Here is a 26267-nt window from a genome sequence, read left to right as displayed (position 1 = left end):
GTTGCTGCCACTGGGTCGAGAGCTACAGACCCAGAGCTCAGAGAGCAGAGTGTGGCCGTGGGGAATGTGGAGACCGTTATATCAGGCTGAGCTTCTGGGCCAGGGCTCTGGGGAGCGATAGGGAAATGAGGAGATGGGTTGGCATTTCCCTTCCTGGGGCTTCAGCCCAGAGTGCGGGGATAAAAACCCTCTGCTCATCAGACCCAGATCAGTTCCTGCCCCAGACACCGCAGCAGTTTGAGTGCTTACTGGGGAGACGATGGGGTCAGGACTGAGACCGGAATATTAGGAGACACCATTCGTGTCTATTTACCCCTCTAGACTTTGGGGAATCCAGAAAAGGGGATCATCCCATCTCAGGGCACTCATGAGGTTAACACCCAGAGGGATCTGAGAGAAGGCTCCTTCCCATTGTTGGGTAGGGACTGCCTCTATATGTTGCCAACTTGTACTTCCTAAGCACTTAGTACAGTGCTCTGTACACAGTAAGCGCTCAATAAATACAATTGATTGTACTTCCTAAGCATTTAGTACAGTGCTCTGCACACAGTAAGCACTCAATAAATACAATTGAATGAATGAATGTGCCCTGTCTGTCCTTAGACTCCTAGGAAAGTGCTCAGATTTTCTGATTCCAGGTGTCTCTGTCGGATTAGTCCTGACAACAGAGGGGTTGAGTGCTATGCTAGGTCAAGGGGACCTCTTCCAGATCTTATGAGCAGGGGATCGTGGGTGTAAGAACGGAGCCATCGGCCCCCATCCACACCCTAGTAGAGAAACCCTTTGACCAGATCTGCAGCAGTGGCACCCTCTGATGATGGAGAGAAAACTATGGATTCCAATCTCTGCAGGAGCGCCTACAATCCCTTTGAGTGGGTGTTGGTTCTTCTCTCTTTCTCCATCCCTACATTGATCCTTCGAGACTTCAATACCCATATGCATGTTCCTGATGACCCTTCCTCTGCCCACTTTCTATCATTCTCAACTCCACTGACTTCCTGCTCCATCCGACCTCGCCCACTCACCAACTTGGACACATACTCGATCCCATCATCTCTAGTCTCTGAACAATCTCTACCCTCACCGAGTTTAAAATCCCTCTATCTGACCACAACCTCCTCACCTGCCTATTCTCCCGCACACCCCCTTACTGCCAATCTGTCCTGTCCCCCTGCAGTGAACTGATCCCAGCCCTGGGAGAGAGGAGCTGCTCTCTACTCTGTGGGTGTCCCAGGGACCAGGGTACACGGGATAGCCAGACATAGATGCACCCAAGGGACCCAGACTCTTAACTGACTGAGAAAGGAAGGAGGAGGAGGAGGAAGGGGCAGAGAGGGGCTGCCTGGGGGTGAGGGAGGGCATCAGCAGCACAGAGTGATCAGGCTAAGTGTGGTGAGCTGTAAGACCTGATCCTTCAGCAGTGCAATGGTCTGTACAAGTGGGGTGAGGAGAATAAGGAAGAGGGAGTCAGGAATAAGGGGAGGAAAGAACAGGAAATGGAGGCAGAAAAATTTAAAGGGATGAAGAGGCCAAAAGCCATATGGACTGTGACAGAGTGAGACACCACACAGACCTGATGTAAGCATGTGCACACACATACACACATACACCACACACCAAACATGCACATATTCACAAACTCAGTTACTGTAGGTGTGGAAGTGTATGGTTCTCCCATAGAGACCACGGCTTTATATACAATAAGGACACAATCCAGTAAAATATTTGTGTTCTACACACTCATTTAGAACATAAGGCTACTTTGAGTACTGAGAAGCCTTAAAGGACCTCAAGTTAAATAGGCAGATCAAATCATTCCATCCATCAATCAAAGGAATTTATTGAGCACTCACTGTATGTAATGCACTGTACTAAGCGCGTGGGAGAAAGTAATATAATGGAGTTAATAGACATGTTTCCTGCACACAAAGGGCTTATAGTCTAGGGGAGAAAGGTACCAAAGAAAGTCAGTTGTTTTCAGTTGCTGGACCCTGGAAGCAGCTGCTTCTGATTCTTTTCCTACATGAGACCCAAAGCAGCAGGAGAACAATGGAGCCGGGTGTGGTAAACGATCTCCATCTACCTGACCTACGTAAGGCTGGCCAGATCCATTCCCAGTGACATGACACATTAACAAGTCAATCAATCCATGGTTTTTATTGAACACTGCACTGAACTCTTCGCCAGGTCCAATAGATTGAGTGGACATTATTCCTACCCTCAAGAAGTTTAGAGTCTATTGACCCCTCTAAATTGACTCAGCAACATGGGGATCCTCGCTTGGCCAGAGAATCTGCAAAGCAGTCAGAGAGTGGCCAGAGGATGAGTGTTTGAATAACCTGAATTGTCTTCTCCCACATGGCTTGGTGCATGCAGCCTGCTCCCCGCTCTGACGGTGTTTATTTGAAAAATCACGAGGGAGAATGGAGGGTCTGCTGCAGAGGAAAGCTTAGACTCAATAGGATTGTCTTTGAGAAAGCAACAGTTAGCTCTCCAGTTTTCTTTCAAGGTTAAGCGAGCAGTCACTGGCGGGGGGATTACAATTGAATAGCTACAGGGGACACACTTAAACATGAGGGATAGTCTCTGTCTTGAAGAAGTACAGAGTTGGACAGGAAGCCAAACTCCCAGTTCTAATGTAGAGGGGTCCACTGGCCAGAGGGATGTGGAGGGGTGTGGAGCTACACTGGACATGGAGAGTCCAGAGTCTGTGAGGTTTCAAGGAGAAGACCATATGGATGGAAGAACCAAGAGTAAAATGGGGAAGGTGTGATACATCCCAAGCCTCTGCCAGCTCATTGTGGACAGGGAATGTGTCTGTTCATTGTTATATTGTACTCTCCCAAGTGCTTAGTATAGTGCTCTGCACACCGTAAGTGTCCAATAAATAAAGCGGACTGACTGGTACCATCCATAATGTGAGGAGAAAGGCTCTCCCTCTCCCCTTCTCCTCCCACTTCAAACCCTGAACATGGGATCTATTGGGTAACGTGTCTGAACCAGGATAACTCCCTGAGAGTGATAGCTCTTCACTGGAAGGAAGCTATACTAGGCTGGAAGCTGCCCCTGCCCTTCACCCAGTTCTCTGAGCTCCTGGGGGCACAGACGACCCGCCCGCATGGCCCCATGGCAGCCTGGCACCTGCTCCCACACACTGACCCTGGGCAGGAAGCAGCTGCAGTCCCTGAAGCCTAATAGCCCAGGGAGGTTTTTGTATGTGGCTGGAGCACCGTGTGAGGGTAACTGTTATACTGCTGACAGTAATAATCTCCGCCATCATCGGCTTCTACCCTGCTGATGGTGAAAGTGATGTCGGTTCCTGATCCACTGCTGCTGAACCGGTCTGGGACCCCAGACGGACGGTTGTTTCCATACTTGATGAGGAGCTTGGGAGGTTGTCCCAGTTTCTGCTGGTACCAGGCCATATTGTTGCTAACACTGGAACTGGCTTTGCAGTTGATTTTGACTTGGTCTCCTGGGTTGGCTGTCAGGAAGTCTGGAGACTGAGTGAGTACAATGTCCCCAGTGGATTCTAGAGAATAGATAAAATAATGCAAAAAAAAGTATTAGTGACCATCAAGTATCAATTGAACTACATCATATCATTTAGTTATACTCAGTAAAGGCCAAAGTTACTCAACTTTTCTCTAAAATAAATTCTTAGTTCAATTAACACCCTTAACAAACTGGAAAATGATCACTTTAAGCTCATTGCTGCGAATGTTGTGTCTTACCTTGGGCCCAGAGCAGCAGGAGACAGAGGAGCTGAGCCCTGGAGACCATGTTGCCGTCGCTAGGTGGAGAGCTCAGAGCCCAGATTGAGGCCGCGGGGGACGGGAGGATGGTTATATTGGCCTGAACATCTGGGCCGGGTCTCTGGGGAGTGATAGGCAAATGAGGGGATAGGCTGGCATTTCCCTGCTCGAGGCCTCAAGCCTGGATGTGGGGGATAAAGGGCCTCAGCTCTGCAGACCCCAATCAGCTCCTACCCCAGACAACACAGGGGTCTGAGTATTTGCTGTTGGTTTAGGAGGAGACATGAGGATCCAGGTTGTGTTGTCGTGGCTGAGGTGTTATGTCCTGCAATTCCTACCCTGTCAGCTCTGGTTTACATGGCTCCCAGGTCACACTGCCATCCCTGTGTGGCCACAATCTGTTTGTCTCCTTGCTTCTGCACTGAACTCAGGTTTCTCCCTGGAAACAGGAACAGATTGGCCTTGGGGCCCAGCCACAATAAATCAGACTGATGCCCAGACACTTGGCTAGTGATCGGGGCCAATACCATCCAGGGGAGGGTATCTGCAACCATGCAACCATTCCTAGTGCAGAATTCTGCAGCTGCACATGGAAACAGCTTCTGCTGTGGGAGATCTCAGTGACTTGGGTTCTAATCTTGGCTCCACCACTTGTCTGCTGTGTGACCTTGGACAAGTCACTTCACTTTTCTGTGCCCCAGTTTCCTTATCTGTAAAATAGAGATTAAGGTTGTGAGTCCCATGTGGGACAAGGACTATATCCAAACTGATTAGCTTGTATCTACCCCTGTGCTTAGTACACTACTTCTAGAATGTAAACTCAATAAGGGCAGGGAATGTATATGTTATATTGTTATATTGTGCTCTCCCAAGAGTGCTCTTGATATTTATTGATTGACTGACTGACTGACTGCCTGGCACATAGTAAGTGCTCAACAAATACCATTTTTAAAAAATGCATCTACCAACTCCATGATACTGTACTCTCCCAAGTGTTTAGTACAGTGCTCTTTACCCAGTAAGCACTCAGTAAACACCATTGATAGATTGATTGCTTATGAATGCATGTGGGTGTCCTATCAGATCTTCCAATCCCCAGTAAGAAGGGGTTGAATTGGTCAACATAGTGCCACATCCTCTTTGATTTACATCTGTCAGTCATATAACTCAAGTTGACGCCACTTTCTGGTTCACTCCCCAGTCAGCTCCTGTGGACCCGCACTTGTGTCCCCTTCTACCCACACAAACCCTCCCGAGGCTTCTCTCTGTTCCCCAGAGTAGTCAAGGCAGTGAGGCCCAGGGGATACCTAGGGGAACACTCTAGGAGCTCATGATCCCTCCCAAGAACCCAGGATAGGGATGCTTAGGTGTGTCCTCTGCTTCCTCTCTATTCAGGATGTCTGAGGCAGTCCAGATGGGGGTGAGCTCAGGGGTAAATCTCGTGCCAGAGACTCTGTCCCCCTGCCACGAGGGTCAACTCCAGGGAAGAGATCTCGTAACCAGGCTTATGCTCCTCGATCTGCTCCCCACTCCCACAATCCACAAATGTCCCCTGCAAGACTTTGTCCTGCCATGGGAATCAGCTCTGGAGGAAAATCCCTCCTCCCTCTTTCAATCAATCAATCCGTGGCTTCCTCCTTATCTTCTTCTTGCTCATCCTCCTTCCTGGCTATAGTTTGCCTGGCTTCACTCTGTGCTCCCATGGCATGCTGATGACAGCAAAGGATATGAAGTGTGGACAGGGCATCTGGTCTGTGTGGTTCCTGGGAAAGGGGACAATTCAATCCCATGTGCCATTGAGCAGGGGTTGAAAGTAGTTCCCCCCTGCCCATCACACCCGGTTTGGACAAAGGAAACCACACAGTTCCTCAGGCCAACTGAGAATCCTTAACCTCCTGCCATACTAAAGTGAAAGAAGTGAAAGGAGAAGAGCTGCTGTTTTGTCTCCACATACCACCCCCTGCGGCCTTTCCACTTCCCAGAAGCAGGTTTGACTGGCTAAGGCTACCCTTCTTGTCTATAGGGCTGTGCCAACAAAGTTCTTGACACCCTGTCCATGTTGATGAGTCTGCAGGTGCTATTGCCCTCATTAAGTGGACACACATCATCATGACAACATCACATTATGGTTGAGGTGGTTGATATATAAAGTTTGGGGGCATGCAAAAATCTCTGGGGGAAAATTAGAAAAGATGAGTAGGGCAGACAAGTGGGACAGCTATTTCAGAGACAACTGCTCCCCTAGACTGCAAGCTTGCTGTGGGCAGGAAATGTGTCTATCAAATCTGTTATAATGTTGTGCTAATAATAATAATGGTATTTGTAAAGCGCTTACTATGTGCCAAGCACCCCCAAGATATTCAGGTTGTCCCACATGGGGCTCACAGTCTTAATCCCCATTTTACAGATGAGGTAACTGTGGCACAGAGAAGTTAAGTGACTTGCCAAAAGTCACACAGCTGATAGGTGGAGGATCCGGGACTAGAACCCATGACCTCTGACTCCCAAGCCCCGGCTCTTTCCACTAAGCCACGCTGCTTCTCACTCTCCCAAGTGCTAAGTGCAGTGCTCTGCACACAGTAAGGACTCAATAAATATGATTCATTGATTGATTGATTGCAGAAGAAGAGGGGAGTATCTTTGGAGTAAAATGAATTGAGGACCAGAAAAGGCAGGATGATCCAGTCATCATGAAGACAATAGTTAAGGCCACAGTCCCAAACGAGCCAAAGGAAACTCCCTGCTAGAGTTGAGAAACAGCAGTTCAAGAGAAGCAGAAAGACAAGAGGCTCCTCCCATCTTTGGATGGTCAGACATAGAGTTTTTCCAAGCACAGAAGTCTTCAGCTGACCGTGACCTTCTGAAAGAACTGTGCAAAATCCTCCCGGAGGAGGGGCCAGCGGAGTTAAATGACATCATCCCTGACCCCTCTAAATGTGACCCTTGAACACCCCCAAATATTGGGGCACACTTCTAAATATGTTACATCACCCTAATCAAACAGGAAATGACATCAGAGCCAGAGAGGCCACCCTTCATGTATGGAACTGGAGAAGAGGGAGGGAAGTTGGAGGGCATAAAAGAGAGACTTGAGGAACAGTGATTTGTCCGTAGGCCTGGTCTGCTCTGTGGGCCAAGGGAAACTGAGTGTGCGCCAGTGGTAAATAGCCATGACATTCCCCTGGACCCAGTAACTGGCATTGATTCTGGACCCTAGGTCCGATGGGTGAGGTGTTGGGTGACTGTGCTGGGGGAGGGATCTGTGGCTCTGGGTGGCGTCTCTTAAAGGGCCTCGGTATGATGGAGATGCAGGGCCAATGTCATCACGAGTTACGCTTCATTTCTAACATAAGTTGTGTGACATCAGGACATAGATATGTGACATCAGGTGAGTTTTCTGTCCTGGCACTGGAGAGAGTTATTAGTGAGCTCCGTAGTACCTAGTCAAAACAGTACAAGTAAACATCTACCTTCACTTAAAGCCCAGCACTTTTATTATTTCAGTGACTCTGGGCAGGAAGCAGCTGCTACACTAGAAATCAAATGGTTCAGGGAGGTTTTTGTGCAGGGCTGGAGCATTGTGGGAGGGCTACCCCAAGATTTCTGACAGTAATAATCTGCAGCATCATCGACTTCCACTCTGCTGATGGTGAAGGTGAAGTCAGTCCCAGACCCACTGCCACTGAACCGGTCAGGGACCCCAGAGGGACGCTTAGAGGTATCATAGATAAGGAGTTTTGGAGTTTGTCCGGGTTTCTGTTGGTACCAGGCAACATAGGAACTACTAGAACTGAGTTTGCAGTTGATAGTGACGCTGCCTCCTGGAGACTCCGTCACGAATTCTGGAGACTGAGTCACCACCACGTTCCCCATGGATTCTAGAGAGGAAATGAAAATAAACGATCTGAAATAATCCATTAGAGAAAAGCCACGGTCCTAACTGAGGCATCCTTTCATTCAGACTGTTCAGGTCTATTCTTGTTAAGGCTCCAAAGACCGGTCTAAGTTCTAAATACAGTACCATTTTGACAAAAACACCATAACATTTTTCAATTTTCAAAAGACCCAAACCCATTTCGTCACCTTCTGTGTCTTACCGCGGGCACAGAGCAGCAGGAGGCAGAGGAGTTGCGCCCTGGAGACCATGTTGCCACCTCTAGGTCGAGAACTGCAGACCCAGACCTCAGAGCCCAGAGTGTGGCCAAGGGGGACGGGGAGATGGTTATATCAGGTTGAGCGGCTGAGCCGGGTCTCTGGGGAGCAATAGGCAAATGAAGAGATGGGCTGACATTTCCTTTTTCAGGGCCTCAGCCCAGGGGGCGGGGATAGAGGGACCTCAGCTCCTCAGACCCCAACCACCTCCTGCCTCAGACACCATAGGAGTTTGAGTGTTTGTTTTCAGTGTTGGGGGAGATGCAGGGATATAGATTGAGACTGAAACATTAGGAGACATCATTCATATTCATTTATCTCTCAGGCCTTTGGGTTATCCAGAAAAGGGGATCTTCTTGATCCTAGGACACCCAGAAGGACTACACCCTGAAGGAGTTGAGAGAAGTCCTTAGACGCCTTGGGAACCGCTCAGACATTCCAATTCCAGATGTCTCTGCCTGATGGGTCCTGAAAGCAGAAAGTTTGAGAGTCTTGCTGGGTCAAGGGGGCCTCTTTCCTCTTGCTCCAAGCCTTCTTGATGTCCCCAGATCTGGTCACACCTGGGATGGTTCACTACAGGAATATTACACTCATAAGAGCCCCTAATAGGAGGAGGGATGGTGACTTCTGGCCTCTGCTCTGGGACCTCTGGGAGCCTTGCCCTGTAATTCATATTCTATTGGAGAAGGGAAGTCCATTTGTACAGGTCTCAACAGAGAGCTAAATAATATTTCTCAATGTACTTTTTTTAAATGGATGGGGTTGTTTATTGTACTGGATCATAAGCAAAGTAGAGAGAGGAAGCAATGGTCTGAACATAGTAAAGGAAAAATTAAAGAAAGCTCTGATTGGGAGAAGAGTGGGCCCTTTGGGAGAACAAATGTGGATGGATGTCTGGCTCTGGTGGAGGGAGAAAGAGAGGAGAGAGGAGGAATGGGAGGTTGAGGAGGAGACTATCCATACCGACCCCCTCATAATTCAGGAGGCAAGTCACTGCATTTGGGGAGGGAGAGCCCCAACTCCCCAACAGGAAGCTGAACTCTGTGACTCGCTGTGGCTTGGGGAGCAGAAATCAAACAAGCAATCAATCAATGCTATTCATTCATTTATATATTTATTGATTTATTTTCAATGGTATTTAAGTGCCTTCAGCATGCCAGGCACTGAACACAAGGAGCTTACGGTCTAGAAGGAGAGACAGACTAAATTACAGGTATGTAGGTAAGTACTGTGGGGCTGAGGGTAGGGTGAATATCAAGGGCTTAAGGGTTCAGCTCCACTTGCAAGGGTAATGCAGAAGGGAGAGGGAGTAGGGAAAAAGAAGGCTTTATTAGGAAGGGCTCTTGGAGGAGGTGTGATTTTAATAAGGTTTTGAAAGTGGGGAGAATGATGGTCTGTTGGATATGAAGAGAGAGAGAGTTCCAGGCCAGGGGACATGGGAAAGGGATGACTTGAAAGATAGACAAGGAACATAATGGCCATAACAACTGCCTGAGGCTGGAACATAGAGGACATATAACATATCAATCATATTTATTGATTCATCAGCCCCCTACCAACCCCAAACCCAGTTCAGATGGGCCCCTGTCACCCGTCGCCCGGGGACTGGTTCGTTCGGGAATCAGCACACTAGAGAGAGAGAGAGGGAGGCTGCAGATGGAAAGCCTGAGTTTTATACAAAATCTATTCCGCAAGACAAATTGAATTATGTAATTGTTTAGGCACAGTGAATTGAACTTCCCTTTCGGGAAGAATGCAACTAGTTATATTAGAGCTTCCCTAACAGGAGGAACACAGTTATACATTACTCGCACATGGCAAGACACCCAGGTCCCACCCAGGCAGAATTCCCTTACAGTTCATTTGCATGTGGTGGGGTGGCTAGCTCTCACCCATGTGCACTTCCCACTCGGGAGGAATCCACTTGAGTTACCCATGGGGAAGCCCCTGGCTCCCACCCACGAGTATTTTCCACTTGGGAGGAATCCATTCATGTGTTACATACCCGTGGTGAAGCACCTGGCTTTCAGCCCCACGGGCATCCAGCAGGATGGGACACTCCCCCATCCCATGGCTCCTCATTTGGTGCAGGCAGAGCGGGCTTCTCTTGCTCTGGACAGAGGCACCCTGCAGCCATCTGCTGCAAGTCTCGTTCCTCTGCACAGAAGGTTGGAGGCTGCAGGTATTTATCACCTGTGCTCCTAAGCCATTTCAGCTTCTGGCCTCAGTTTATCCAATCTCTGCCCTCCCCTCTCCTCCATACTAATTTGATCGGCAAGGGGGTGAGGGACACCTTCTGTATCCCTGGCTTGGACTGTCAGTCTAGCAGTTTTGGATGTGGTGGGGGGTATACCACCCTCACTTCCAAGTTTCGCCTGCTGGCTCAGGCAGTCACAAGATAACATTTGACCTTGAGATGGTCGGTATCCCAGGGTCACCTTGGGACAGCCCCCTATTCCTAAGGAGCTACAGTTGCAGTTGTATTCTGGACAGCCTGGTTTCCAGCTGGCCTATGCCCTTTCCAGCAGAAGTTGGGAATCACATGCTTTTATATGTGGTTTTTCTAGTTTTCAGCATTGTTTTCCCCTGTCGAGGATCCTGCCACCTAGCTATGTAGTTTAAGGGATCTCTGGAGTCAGGAGAGGAATGCAATGACTTTGGAGCAGTTTGGGAGGCCAGGGGTCCCCCCCAGAGAAACACTCATCAAAACTCAGAGGTCTTTCCACAAAATGACACCTCTGACATCACATGACACTACATGCAAAGCGGCATGGCTTAGTGGAAAGAACATGGGCTTGGGGGTCAGAACACGTGGGATCTAATCCTGGCTCTGCCACTTGTCTGCTGTGTGACCTTGGGCAAGCCATTTAGCTTCTCTGTGCCTCAGCTAACTCATCTGTAAAATGGGGATTAAGACCTTGAGCTCCATAGGGGACAACCTGATTACCTCCTATCTATTCCAGTACTTAGAACAGGAACAGTATTCGGCACACAGTAAGCACTAAACAAATACCATAATAATAAGTATTATTATGATGATTATTGTGATTATTCCATGTGTGATATCACATGCCTGTCCTTGTGCAGATTTCATGAGGTTCAGAGTTTTCTATCCTGGTGTCAGTGAGGGCTGACAATGGTCCCCTTAGTGCCTGCATAAACTCTTTAAGAGGAAACATCTACTTAAAACACAGTGCCTGCACTGTCTGGGAAGGAAGCATCTGTACCACTTGAAATCAAATGACCGTGAGAGGTTTTTGTACAGGGCTGGAGCACCATGGGAGGGGTACTACCATACTGCTGACAGTAATAGTCTGCAGCATCATCGACTTCCACTCTGCTGATGGTGAAAGTGAAGTCAGTCCCAGACCTACTGCCACTGAACCAGTCCGGGATCCCAGAGGGGCAGTTGGAAATGCTGTAGATAAGGAGCTTTGGAGCTTGTCTGGATTTCTGTTGGTACCAGGCAACATAGGAAGTACTAGAACTGATTTTGCGGTTGATGGTGATGCTGCCTCCTGTGGAACCACTCAGTTGTTCCATTTCCAGGTTTCCCTGTCTGATGGGTCCTGATAACAGAATGGTTGAGAGTTGTGCCAGGTCAAGGGCCCCTTCCCTCTCACCCCAAGCCCTCTTAGAGTCCCCAGATCTGGGGACACGAGCGTTGGTTCATTGCAGAAACATTTACACCCATAAGAGCCCCTGACCAGAAAAGGGATGAATGACTTCCAGACTCTGCTCTGGAGTCTCTGGGAGCCTTTCTTAAGTTCACACTTTGTGAGAGAAGGGAAGTCCCTTTTTGTGCAGGTGTCGCACAAAATATTTCCAAACACATTTTGTGTAAAGGGATGGGATTGTTTACTGTGTTGTGTCATGAGCAAAGTAGGGAGAGGAAGACATGATCTGAACATAGTAAGGGAATAATAAAGAAACCTTTGAATGGGGGAAGAGAAGGTACTTTTGGTGAGCAATGTGGATAGGCATCTGGCTTTGGGCAAACCAAAGGGGTTTGCACAGTAGGCAAGGCTACTATAAAGGTCTTGGCCAGCTGCCGGAGCCAAAGTCAAGGTCAAAGAGCCTGAGGATTTGAGAAAGGGGGATTTGTAGACCTGCCCTTCTCCTCAACTCTAAAATGCCCCAAACAGAATTCTGAATCGACCCCCTCCTCTCCACCCATATGCCAAACTCTGCAACCTCCCTTCCCATCCTGCCCTTCCCTACCAGCCTGTCTGCCTGCCCCCAGGGGATTGGAGCTGGTTTATGGTTCATTAGGGATGAGGGGAAATTTTGGTAACCCAAACCCATCCAGTCCTGAGGACTCCTCCAACAGGAAAAACAGTGTGGTCTAGTGGTTAGAGCATGGGCCTGGGGGTCAGCTCTGCCACCTGACTGCTGTGTGGCCTTGGGCAAGTCACTTTATTTCTTTGCACCTCAGTTTGTCTTGTCTTGAGTTGTCTCAGACCCATAGCAATTCCCTGGACCCTTCTCTCCCAGAACACTCCACCTACAATCGTTCTGGTAGTGTATCCATAGAGTTTTCTTGGTAAAAATATGGCAGTGGTTTACCATTGCCTTCTTCCACTCAGTAAACTTGAGTCTCTGCCCTCGACTCGCTACCGTGTCATTGCTGCCAAATGGGGATTAAGACTGAGAGCCCCACAAGGGATATGGACTGTGTCCTGGTTGTATTTACCGTAGTGCTTAGTGCAGTGCCATGCACATAGTAAGCACTTAACATATACCATTTTGGAAAAAAAAAAGACACGTGACCAAAAAGAAAAGTTTAAAATTCTGGTACGTGAATGGGGTAAGGTGCATCATGGGGATGTGGATGATAGGTCATGTGGAGATGGAGTGGGAGGGGGGAAAAGCCAGTAAACTGAAGGTTGCCAGTGGTAACCTAATGCTGGGAGAAAGGGGTGGTTGTGTCAAGAAATGGAGACTGGAGAGTGACAGGAGGCTGGCTGAAGCTGGGGTCACTGTGTGAGGGTGTTGTCATAGAGGAGGCTGGGGACATACATGGGGAGGTGGGTGGAGAGACCCCAGTGCTCAACATGGGGGGTTGGCCAATGGGGAGAAAGCACAAAGATGAGAGGGAGGTGGGGGGAGAAAGAGAGGAGACAGCAGGGAAGGGAGGTTAAGAAGGAGACTGTCCAAAATGATCCCCTCATAATCCAGGAGGTGAGTGACTGCATTTGGGAAGGGAGAGCCCAACTCCGCAATAAAGCTGAGCTCTCACTCATTGTGGCTTGTGGAGCAGAGATCAAACAAGCAGTCGATCAATGCTATTCATTCGTTTTTATATTTATTTATTTTTAATAGTATTTAAGTGCTTACTATGTTCCAGGCACTGAACACAAGGAGTTTACGGTCTAGAAGGGGAGACGGACATTAAAATATATGACAGGTTTATAGATAAGTACTGTGGGGCTGAATGTCAAAAGCTTAAAGGATACAGCTGCAATTGCAAGGGCAATGCAGAAGGGAGAGAGAGTAAGGGAAAAGAAGGCTTTATTAGGAAGTCATCTGGGAGGAGGTGTGATTTTAATAAGACTTTGAAGGTGGGGAGAATGATGGTCTGTTGGATAGGAAGAGAGAGGGAGTTCCAGACAAGAAAATAAGGGAAAGGGATCCATGGTGAGATAGATGTGGACCAGAATGACCATGGCATCTGCCTGAGGCTTGAACATAAAAGACCCCAGTCTGTGAAACAATCAATCATATTACTTGATACATCAGTCCCCTACGAACGCCTAACCCAGTTCAGACAGACCCCCTATTTCTGAGGAGCTACAGTCACAGTTTTATTCTGGAGTCTGGTTTCCAGCCAGTCTGTGCCCTTTCTGGTACCAGATGGGAATCAGGAGCTTTTATATGAGCATTGAGTTTTCCCCTGTCAAGGCCTCTGCCACCTAGTTGTGTGGTTTAAGGGGTCACTGGAATCAACATGGACCCAGGAAGGGAATGTAATGTTTCTGGATCAGGTAGGGTGGCTGGGGATCCCCCCAGAAAAACACCCATCAAAACTCAGAGTATTTCCACAAAACATGCCCAGTGTTACATGTGCAATGTCATGTAATTGTCCTTGTGCAGATTTCACAATATCCCTCAGTGGCCTCATCCTCCTACTCTTTTGCTCATCCTTCTCCATGACTACACCTTGCCTGGTCTGATTATGTCGTATTGCAGTTGCTGCTGCTGCTTGCTACAGGAGTGGGAGGTTGCAGATTTGGGTGGGTTCTCTTACAAGGACCCTGGATCATTGTCACTTGATGGTGGTGGTGGTGAACAACAGTTATGTTTCATATCGGCTCTGCCACTTATCACTTCTCTTTGCCTCAGTTACCTCATCTGGGAAATGGGGATTGAGACTGTGAGCTCCACATGGGACAGGGACTGTGTCCAGCTTGATTTACTTGCATCCACCCCAGCACTTAGTTCAGTGCCTGGCACATAGTAAGCGCTTAACAAATACCATCATCATCATCTTGGAACTTAAAGCATATTACAACATGTGAGTTTTTTATTCTGGTGACAGTGAGGGCTGTCAGTGGTCCCCCTAGTGCCTGAATAAATCCATAAGAGGAGACATCTACTTTCACTTAAAACACAGTGTCTGCACTGTCTGGGCAGGAAGCAGCTGCACCACTTGAAATCAAATGAGCCTGAAAGGTTTTTGTATGGGGCTGGAGCACTGTGGAAGGGGTACTACCATGGTACTGACAGTAATAATCTGCAGCATCATCGACTTCCACTCTGCTGATGGTGAAGGTGAAGTCAGTCCCAGACCCACTGCCGCTGAACCGGTCAGGGATCCCAGAGGGACGCTTGGAAATGCTGTAGATAAGGAGTTTGGGAGCTTGTCCGGGTTTCTGTTGGTACCAGCCAACGTAGGAAGTACTAGCACTGATTTTGCAGTTGATGGTGATGGTGCCTCCTGGAGACTTCGTCACAAATTCTGGAGACTGAGTCACTTCCACAGCCCCTGTGAATTCTAGAGAGGAAATGAAAATAAAGGGTCCGAAACAATCCATCACAAAAAACCAGCAATGCCTTATGTGGGATCCCTTCATTCAAACTGTTCTGATCCACTCTCCTTAAGGCTGCACACAATGCGTTAAACTCTGTATAAAATGACATTTTGACAAAAAACCCATAAAGTTTTTCATTTTTCAAAAGAGACAACCATTACAAAGCCTTCTCCTCTCTGCCATGTCTTACCATGGGCCCAGAGTAGCAGGAGACAGAGGAGCTGAGCCCTGGAGACCATGTTGCCACCCCTTGGTCGAGAGCTGCAGGCCCAGAGCTCAGACCCCAGAGTGTGGCCGCTGAGGATGGGAAGACGGTTATATAGGGCTGAGCATCTGGGCCGGGTCTCTGGGGACTGATAGGGAAACGAGGGGACAGGCTGATATTTCCCTTCTTGGGGCCTCAGCCCAGGGGGCGGGGATAAAGTGACCTCAGCTCCACAGACCCCATTCAGCTCCTGCTTCAGACACTATTTTGGTTTGAGTGTTAGCTGTTAGTGATGGGTGCCATGTAGGGATCTAGACTGAGGCTGGAACACAGGAGACATAGTCAATTAATTACATTTATTTATCCATCAGGGCCTTGAGGAATCAAGGAGAAGAGATTCCCTTGCTCTGAGAAAACCTATGTAAATAAGGGGAAGAGGGAAGTTTCCTTGAGTCGTGTCTGCTCTTAGACTCCTGTGGAACTGGTCAGACATTCCGATTCCAGTTGTCTCTGTCTGATGGGATCTCAGATGATGATGATGATGATGATGATGGTATTAAGTACTGACTGTGTGCCAAGCACTGTTCTAAGCACTGGGGTAGATTCAAGGTAATCAGGTTGTCCCCCACTTGGGGCTCGAAGTCTTAATCCATATTTTATAGATGAGGTAACTGAGGCACAGAGAAGTTAAGTGACTTGCCCAAAGTCACACAGCTGACAAGTGGTGGAGTTGGAATTAGAACCCACGACCTGTGACTCCCAAACTCGTGCTTTTCCCACTAAGCCACGCTGCTTCTCTGAGTGGAAGAGCGGAGCGTCAAGAGTTGTGCTGTGTCAAGGAGTCCCGTCCCCCTCATCCAAAGCCATTCTGGAGTCCCCAGACCTGGGGACATTGGGGATGGTTCACTGCAGAAACATCACACTCATCAGAACCCCTGACCGGATAAGGGATGAATGACTCCTGGACATTGCTCTAGGGTCCCTGGGAGCTTTTCCCTACACTCACACTTTCTGAGAAAAGGGAAGTCTCTTTTTGTGCAGATGTCAAATGAAACCAGAGAGCTACGGAATATTTCCAAACACACTTGCTGTAAAGGGATGAGGTTATTTATTGTGTTGAATTATGAGCAAGGCGGAGAGAGGAAGCAATGATGTGAACATAATGAGGGAAGAATTAAAGAATTAAAGAAAGCTCTGAAGGGGGGAAGAGAGTGTCCTTTAGTTGAACAATATGGATGGGCATCTGGCTCCGGACAGACCCCTTAGATTTTTGTTCAGTAGGTACGAGTTCCGGCCATCAGAGGATGGTGCTAGTAAGCGTATCACTCCCTGCTGGGAATTGTCTTCTGCTCCCATTTCAGGAATGTGTATATGGAAGTGAGGTTGTGGGATGGCTTTGGCACAGCCATTTTGGGCCTGGGGTTGTTCTGTGACATGTTGGCCTGCAATCAATGGGGCAACAGTGTGGGAGACTGTAATTCCCATTCCGTTTGCTGCCAAACACTCCACTTCCATGACCCCAATTACAGTGGTCCTGGAGCCATCAATCAATCATATTGAGTGCTTACTGTGTGAAGAACACTGTACTAAGTGCTTAGGAGAGTACAATATAAGAGTTGGTAGGCATGGTCCATGCCCACAACAAGCTTACTGTCCTGAAATGGCCATAGAGCCGTTTTCCAGCTGCCAGTAGATTATTTCATTTACTAATTAAAACTACTGAGTTTTTGAATAGTCCCCAACCACTATTGCCTAAGCAGGCTCAGTAGTTCCTCGTTACTATTGCCTCTTCCAGGGTCAGAGAACGAAATAGGGATTGCCGGGAAATGGGCCAAAACCCAAGCCTAAATCCCCACTTCATCCTGGACGATTGTTTTGTACTGAAATTCCACTGCCATTTAGTGGGCGAGAGAGTTCCTGGAATAATAATAACAATAATAATAATAATAATGGCATTTGTTAAGCACTTACTATGTGCAAAGCACTGTTCTAAGCGCTGGGGAGGATACACGTGGGGCTCACAGTCTTAATCCCCATTTTACAGATGAGGTAACTGAGGCCCAGAGAAGTTACGTGACTTGCCCAAAGTCACACAGCTGACAAGCGGCGGCGCCGGAATTTGAACCCATGACCTCTGACTCCAAAGCCCGGGTTCTTTCCACTGTACCAGATTCTCCATGTGAGCAATCTACTGACAGACACAGATTGCCAGTGGTTAGGAAGCTGCACTCCTTCTTTCAGATCATAAGGGTGTGTTCAATTGAACTGTAAAAGAGGATGATGTGCTCAGTGAGAGTTTGCTCCCAACTCTCGACTTACTGATGGGAACCTCCTAGTGTCTGGAGAACCCAGTGGGTGGTTCAAAATGTCCAAACCTTGACTGAGATTAGGGATCTGGTGGGGTGGGGCAAAGGATACAGATTCTAAAGGCAGCACCATCTCCAATAAAATGGTCCCACACAATTCCCTGGAGCTCATTTCCAGAATATCTCACTTAGCAGAAACTTCTGGATGAAATTCTGGAATGAGGGCCTCTAGACCCATCCTAGACTCAATAGCAAGACTAATACCAAATTCCTTTACAAATGTCCATGTCCTATATTCAGGGTAGAGGAAGGAGAGAGGTAGAAAAGAACCACTGAAGCAGTGTGGCCTAGTGGATACAGCACAGGCTTGGGAGTCAGAAGGACCTGGGTTTTAATCCCAGTTTCACCATTTGTCTGCTTTGTGACCTTAGGCAAGTCACTTAACTTCTCTGTGCCTCAGTTACCTCATCTGTAAAGTGAGGATTAAGATTGTGAGCCCCATGTGGGACATGGACTGTGTCCAACCTGATTATCTGGTATCTACCCCAGTTCTTAATACAGTGCCTGGCAGATAGTAAGTGCTCAGCAAATACCGTAAAATAAAATAAAATCAATAAAGTGCTTACTGTGTGCAGAGCACTGTACTAACACTTGGGTGAATTAATATAATAGATAATACCAATATGCAAAAAAAAAAAAACCAGCAGTGGAACCCATGCAAATCTGAGGAGACAGGGGTCTATAGAGCTGGGTTTGCAGAGAACGGTTGTGGTCAACTGGAAAACCTGTTGCTCTCTGTGTCTCCTACTTCCCTTTTCAGAGAAGGAGAAAGTGATGCTCGCATTGGCTGTAAGGGTGTCTGGTCCTTCAAGGTTTCTTTTAAAGCTGTCTGGCTAGAAATGGAGACAGTGGAAATCTGGGGAAGGGTCTGTCCTTCTATATGCTCCCATGGGCAGGAATGAAGGCAGCCAGCTGAAGACCATAATGGGAGGAAGAGGAGGAGGAGAAGTGGAAGAGGAGAGAAGAAGAAAATGAGAGAGGAGGAGATGAGGAGGGCAGGAAGAGAAAAAGAATAGAAGAGGAAGAAGAGGGGGAGGATGGAGAGGAGTAAGAAGAGGGGGAGGATGGAGAGGAGGAAGAGAAGAAAGAAGGAGAAGAAGAGAGGAGAAAGAGAAGTAGAGGAGGAGGAGACGGAGAAGGAAGAAGAGGAGAAGAGGATGAAGAGGAAGAGGAGGAAGAAGAGGAGAAAAAGGAGTAGGAGAAAGAGAAGGACAGATTACAAGAAGAAAGATGGAGAAGGGAAGCAGATATGAAAGGAGACTTGGGACTTGATAAACCTTATTCTACCCCAGCACATAAAACAGTGCTTGGTCATAGTAAGTAGAAGAGAAGCAGCGTGGCTCACTGCAGAAGAGCCCGGGCTTTGGAGTCAGAGGTCATGGGTTCAAATCCCGGCTCTGCCAAATGTCAGCTGTGTGACTTTGGGCAAGTCACTTAACTTCTCTGAGCCTCAGTTCCTTCATCTGTAAAATGGGGATGAAGACTGTGAGCCCCCTGTGGGACAACCTGATCACCTTGTAACCTTCCTAGCGCTTAGAACAGTGCTTTGCACATAGTATGCGCTTAATAAATGCCATCATTAATTAAGTGCCTAACAAATACCGTAATAATAATTGAGTAGAGAAAGGAGGGGGACAGAGAAGGCAATGATGAGCAAGATAGAATCTAATGAGAAAGGATGCGAGAAGAATCAATCAATCAATCAATCATATTTATTGAGCGCTTACTGTGTGCAGAGCACTGTACTAAGCGCTTGGGAAGTACAAGTTGGCAACATATAGAGACAGTCCCTACCCAACAGTGGGCTCACAGTCTAAAAGGATGTGAGAATGTGAGAAGCAGCATGGCATAGCGGATAAAGTATGAGCCTGAGAGTCAGGAGGTCATGGGTTCTAATTCCAGCTCCACCACTTGTCTGCTGTGTGACTTGGAGCAAGTCACTTCACTTCTTTGGGCCTCAGTTACCTCATCTGTAAAGTGGGGGTTGAGACTGTGAGCCCCATATGGGACAGTCTGATTTGCATGTACCCACCCAGTGCCTGGCACATAGTAAGCACTTTCCAGTGCTTAGAACAGTGCTTTGCACATAGTAAGCACTTAATAAATGCCATTATTATTATTAAATACCATAATTATTGTGATTTAAGGAGATTCTTGGTGGAAAATCTTTTCTCCCTGGTCAGGCAATTAGCTGGGCTCATAGATCTATTAGGGATCTGGAAACAAATATATTAATTTATCAATTGCATGTTAGGGTGAACTACTTTATAGGGGTTTGTTCCTTTACTGCTTTCTAGCTATACACCATCTCAGAGGTCCCTCCTTGCCTCTCCACCCAAACAGCTACCAGCATGAAACAAGCTCTGCTATTCCTGCCTCTCTACTTGTATTGTTTTGTTGTCTGTCTCCCCGCTTCTAGACTGTGAGCCTGTTGTTGGGTAGGGATTGTCTCTGTTGTCTAATTGTACTTTCCAAGCACTTAGTACAGTGCTCCGCACACAGTAAGCGCTCAACAAATACGATTGAATGAATGAATGAAAGCTCTGGTCATAGTGGAGAAGCAGTGTGCCCTAATGGAAGATTCCTGGGAGGCCTGGGGGTCAAAGGACCTGGATTCTAATCCCGGCTTGTCACAAGCCTGCTGTGTGACCTTGGACAAGTCACTTCACTTCCGCGTGCCTCAGGTTACTCAACTCTAAAATGGGGATTCTTCTCCTGCTTAGACTGTGAGTCCCATGTAGACAAAGGCTGGGTTCAACTTGATTAACTTTACCTCAGGGTTTAGAAATGCGCTTGACACATAGTAAGCACCTAGCAAATACCCTAATAATAATTTTGTACCCGTCTCCTTGCTGATCTTCCTGCCTCCAATCTATGCTACTTACTTCTAATAATACTTATTAATACTAATAATATTTTTAATAAATACTTGCTAATAGATCTAGGAGAACAGCTAATTGCCTGACCAGGGGAGAAAAGATTTTCTGCCAAGAACCTCCTTTAATAACAATAGTTATGGTATTTGTTAAGTGCTTATCATACTATCATCTTAGAATGTTGTTCGGTCCTCATCTCTCCACTCTTCAAAACTCTCCAGTGGCTCTTCGTGTCCTTCTTTATCAAATAAATACTCTTCCCAATTGGCTTCAAACCACTCTCTAACTCACCCTATCCTATTTCTTCACCCACTGTTCCTCAATTTGCTCTCTTCATTCCTCCAAAATAACTTTTGAACTCTACCCTGTTTTCAGCTCAGGTCTCTCTGTCCCCTTGTTCACACTGCTCCCCCAGCATAGATCACCCTCCCAGTTGAAATCAAATAGACCACAGCCATCCCCATATTCAAAGCCCTCCTGACACCCTACCAATTTTAATGAGTTTTTCCTGATGAACTCCCAGCACCCCAAATGATTTAAACCCATCCATCATCTCTAGCTCACAAATACTTCCCTATATCCGACCTGATTAGGTTGTTCTGCCTCAGCACTTAGAAAAGTGCTTGACACATAGTAAGCATGTAACAAATACCATCGTCATCATCATCATTCCCTGACCACAGTGTGTTTACAGTCTACAGGGACAAGCTTACCATCTAGAGGGGTGCTGTGGAGCTAAAGGAGGGGTGATAAAAACTGCAAATCCCAAGTATTCATTCAATCGTATTTATTGAGCGCTTACTATGTGTAGAGCACTGTACTAAGCACTTAATAATGATGGTGTTTGTTAAGCTCTTATTATGTGCAAAGCACTGTTCTAAGCACTGGGGAGGTTACAAGGTGATCAGGTTGTCCCACGGGGGGCTCACAGTTTTAATCCCCATTTTCCAGATGAGGTAACTGAGGCCCAGAGAAGTGAAGCGACTTGCCCAAAGTCACACAGCTGACGGCGGAGCTGGGATTTGAACCCATGACCTCTGACTCCAAAGCCCGTGCTCTTTCCACTGAGCCATGCTGCTTCAAGGGAGGGCATTTATCCTCCCCCATTTCAGCCTGGTGCAGACTCCTCTGACACTCCACTGCCAATCCAGGGCAGAGAGGGGGTCGGACTTCAAGTCAGGTATTAACTAAGACTGTTTTCCTGCCTCGTCTTCAAAGGGCAACAGCCCAGCACATCAGTACAGAAAGCAGGGGAGTTTATGTATGGGTCTGTAACACTGTGCGCGGAGTACTATAATCATGCATACAGTAATAGTCTGCAGCATCCTCCGCCTCCACACCGCTGATGGTGAGCGTATAGTCACTTCCTGAGCCGCTGCCGCTGAACCGAGGGGGGACTCCGGAGGCCAGAGTGGAAGCGGCGTAGATAAGGAGCTTGATCCGTTGTCCGGGTTTCTGTTGGTACCAGCTGATTTCCTTACCAATACCCTGACTGGCTTTGCACTGGATAACGGCTTTCTCCCCGGGAGACACAGAGAGGAACTCCGGAGTCTGAGTTATCGTAATGTCCCCGTGGGCATCTAGTTCAAAGAAAGAGAAACACAGATGGAATATAAACTGTGAGCCCACTGTTGAGTAGGGACCGTCTCTATATGTTGCCAACCTGTACTTCCCAAGCGCTTCGTACAGTGCTCTGCACACAGTAAGCGCTCCATAAATACGATTGAATGAATATTGCAGGCCCTGATTGGAGAGAAACCCAACTGGCATGTCGGTGAGAACTACCCCTCTCTCACCGAATCCTCACCAACGCCTTATGATGGGACTCTTAATTAATTCAACAGTCATATTCCTCCCGTTGACTGGCGGGCCTACCTGTCACCCAGAAAAGGAGAATCCAAAGGATGTGTTTTGAGGAAGCCATGTTGGTGGCTCCCTGTTTGTCCTGTTCCATGGACTGGATAGGGGAACTCTGGGCCTTTAAAAGCACCTGGCCAGTCCGGGGGGGTGGGATTATACAAAAAAGATGACTGCAGATTGGCTTCACTGGGGTTCTAGGGATGCAAATCAATGGTACTTATTGAGGACTTACTGTGTGCAGAGCACTGTACCAAGTGTTTGGGAAAGTACAATACAATAGTACGTTACAATAGTCTGGGGGGGGGGCCCAGACTGAGCTCCCCCATTCCTCTCCCCCTCCCTATCCCCCCCCCCCGCCCTACCTCCTTCCCCTCACCACAGCACCTTTATATATGTTTGTACAGATTTATTACTCTATTTTACTTGTACATATTTGCTATTCTATTTATTTTATTTTGTTAATATGTTTTGTTTTGTTGTCTGTCTCCCCCTTCTAGACTGTGAGCCCACTGTTGGGTAGGGGCCGTCTCTATATGTTGCCAACTTGTACTTCCCAAGTGCTTAGTACAGTGCTCTGCACACAGTAAGCACTCAATAAATATGATTGAATGAATGAATGGAGATGGTAGGTGTGTTCCCTGCCTACAAGGAGCTTGCAGTCTAGAAGGGGAGACAGACATTAAAATAAATTTTGGATCTGAATTTAAGTGCTGTGGGGCTGAGGATAGGCTGAATATTAAGTGCTTAAGTTTGAACTTTGCCCTGGTTGGCCATCCTTATAGTATGGTGGTGAAAAGAAAGTTCATATTGAACAGTTCATAGGTGAAAGGAAGTTTGGGACCAGTCATCTAGACTGTAAGCTCCTTCTGGGCAGGGAACATGTCTACCAACTCGGTTATATTGTACTCTCCCAAACATTTAGTACAGAGAAGCAGTGTGACCTAGTGGAAAGAGCACGGGCCTGAGAATCAGGACCTGGGTTCTCATTCTGGCTCCGCCATTTGTCTGCTGTGTGGCTTTGGGCAAGTCACTTCACTTCTCTGTGTCTTAAGTCAGCGTGGCTCAGTGAAAAGAGCACGGGCTTTGGAGGCAGAGGTCATGGGTTCAAATCCCAGCTCCACCAATTGTCAGCTGTGTGAATTTGGGCAAGTCACTTCACTTCTCTCTGCCTCAGTGACCTCATCTGTAAAATGGGGATTAAGACTGTGAGCCCCCCTGTGAGCCCAACCTGATCACCTTGTAACCTCCCCAGCGCTTAGAACAGTGCTTTGCACATAATAAGCGCTTAATAAATGTCATTATTATTATTATTATTATTAAGTCCCTCATCTACAAAATGGGGAATCAATACCTGCTCTCCCTCCTACTTAGACTGCAGATCAATCAATCAGTCAGTGGCATTTATTGAGCTCTTCCTATGTGCACAGCACTTTATTATGTGCTTGGGAGAGTACAGTCCAACAGAAAATGAAATGGAGAGTGGATGGATTTTTCTGGCTAACTAAGGCCAAACAAACAAATTAGAGAGTAAAAAAACACCCTTGCCTTTTTGGAAAAAAAAACAGTTTCCTCCATTGAAACGGTCTTATTAGGTGTCATCGCCCAGATAATTTCCCAGGTAATTGCTCAGTTCTCTCCTTCGTAGTGCCCTCAGCCACGGTCAAACTGTCCCACTGCTTCAGAATTAGCCTCACAGCTGCTGGAAGCGAGGAATCTCACTGTCTGGTTCCTACGGTTGCGGGGGAGGTTTTTGTATTAATCTGTGTCACCATGCAGCAGACTGTGAGAGTGACACTCGCCTTCACCTTCCCTCCAACTCCCAAGGGAAGAGAGAGTGAGGTCAATCCCACCGAAACTACCCCTGAACCAATCCGGAGCCCCTGAGACGTGGGCTTTTCCATCCTGTATGAGGAGTCTGGGGACCTGTCCCGCTCTGAACTGAAAGAATTGCCCGGGTTTGTTCTTTGAAGTCACAGGTGAGTGGTACACTGGCTTGCTCCCTTTGTTCTTCCCTGCCCAACAGCATTTATGTACATATCTGTAATTAATTTATTTATTTATATTAATATCTGTCTCCCCACCTCCAGAATGTAAGCTCATGGTGAGCAGGGAACGTGTCTGTTTAATGTTGTATTGAACATAGTAAGCACATAGTATTTATTATGTATTTATTACTCTATTTATTTTACTTGTACATATCTATTCTATTTATTTTATTTTGTTAATATGTTTGGTTTTGTTCTCTGTCTCCTCCTTCTAGACTGTGAGCCCACTGTTGGGTAGGGACTGTCTCTATATGTTGCCAACTTGTACGTCCCAAGCACTTAGTACAGTGCTCTGCACACAGTAAGCCCTCAATAAATACGATTGATTGATTGATTGATTGATAGTAAGCACTCGATAAATATAATTGAATGAATGAAGGAATGAATCTGGGCTGTCTATAATAATAATAATAATAATAATAATAATGGTATTTATTAAGCACTTACTATGTGCAAAGCACTGTTCTAAGCGCCGGGGAGGTTACAAGGTGATCAGGTTGTGCCACGGGGGGCTCACAGTCTTAACCCCCATTTTACAGATAAGGGAACTGAGGCACAGAGAAGTGAAGTGACTTGCCCAAAGTCACACAGCTGACGAGTGGCGGAGCAGGGATTTGAATCCATGACCTCTGACTCCAAAGCCCGGGCTCTTTCCACTGAGACACGCTGCTTTGTCTATCATCATCAATCAATGGTATTTATTGAGTGCTTACTATGTGCAAAGCACTGTACTAAGCATTTGGGAGAGTACAAAATGACAGATTCTAGTTGCGGACAGAATTACAATGTGTATTGTAATTTGGGAGTCAGAGGTCCTGGGTTCTAATTCCGCTCCGCCACTGATCAGCTGTGTGACTTTGGGCAAGTCACTTAACTTCTCTGTGCCTCAGTTACCTCATCTGTAAAATGGGGATTAAGACTGTAAGCCCCACGTGGGACAACCTGATCACCTTGTATCCCCCTCAGCGCTTAGAACAGTGCTTGGCGCATAGCAAGCGCTTAACAAATGCCATCATGATTATTATTACTGCAATTATTATTAGGGAGTGGGTTGGAGGGAGCCTTCCCTGAGACTGTAATGCCACCTCGTGGGTAATAGTGTTGTTGTGGGTCAGAGGCAAAGCTGATTTCACTTCCCTGGGGTTAGAGGAGCCCCCTCGCCCTCTCCCCACTCCCTGTAAGTGGTGAGTGAACAAATAAACACAGAGGGGAGTGAGCAGAGGATGCTCTTCCCTTGTCCATCATGCAACATTCAACCGTCACCCCAATTGGCTGTTTATCCTGCTTCCCCCAAAGCCCCTCCTTTAGCTCTCTTTAAAGATCATATCATGAAATATATATCTTCTTCATCTTAACGAGCAGTAAAACACAAGCAAATGCATTCTGCTGGCATGAACGGGTAATTCCTGGAGGATTTAACCTTATTCCTCAATCAGCCTACCCCTACCCTTGTGTTTTGGCTCCAAGTAATAAGGTTGGTATTTATGAAGTGTTTACTCTGTGCCAAGCATGCTGGTAGATAGGTTTAAGACTGGGGTTCAAGTTAGTATTGACTTTAGGGCTTGGTTAGGGTTTAGGTTTAGATTCGTATTTGGCTGAGGGCTCGGGTTAGGGAAAGGTTTAGGGCTAGGGTTAAGGTTGGTGAGGATGAGAGTTAAGGTTGGGCCTAGGGAAAAGCGTGCTATTAGGGTCAGGGCTAGAATTGTAGTTGAAGTTTGATTTGGAGCGAGGGTTAGGAATAGGAGGGTTAGGAATTGGTTTGTGTTTTGAATTAGGGTTAGAGTTAGAAATAGCATCAGGGTTAGGGTTACTGTTAGAGTTAGGGTTAGACTAGGAATAGGGTTATGGATAGGAAAAGGTCAGGGTTAGCATCAGATTTGTAGTTAGGGTTTGCATTAGTGTTAGAGTTGGGATAAAGTTTAGGTTTAGGGTAAGGGGAAAAATTATCATTAGGGTTTGGGTTAGAATTAAATTTCG

General features: G+C 47.1%; 2 gene segments (V, D, J or C); both read right to left on the bottom strand.

The window, feature by feature from the left end:
* Positions 1 to 5181: 5181 nt before the first annotated feature.
* Positions 5182 to 7938, bottom strand: LOC119932814. The segment is given in 3 exon segments: positions 5182 to 5322; positions 7287 to 7633; positions 7853 to 7938. Coding segments are annotated over 3 exon segments (537 nt in total).
* Positions 7939 to 21642: 13704 nt separating this feature from the next.
* On the bottom strand, positions 21643 to 22309 carry LOC119932813. The segment is given in 2 exon segments: positions 21643 to 21965; positions 22261 to 22309. Coding segments are annotated over 2 exon segments (372 nt in total).
* Between the last annotated feature and the right edge of the window lie 3958 nt (positions 22310 to 26267).

The sequence above is a fragment of the Tachyglossus aculeatus genome, chromosome 10 (assembly GCF_015852505.1).
Source record: "Tachyglossus aculeatus isolate mTacAcu1 chromosome 10, mTacAcu1.pri, whole genome shotgun sequence".
Lineage (NCBI taxonomy): Eukaryota > Metazoa > Chordata > Mammalia > Monotremata > Tachyglossidae > Tachyglossus > Tachyglossus aculeatus.
This window is presented reverse-complemented; position numbering and strand designations above follow the sequence as displayed.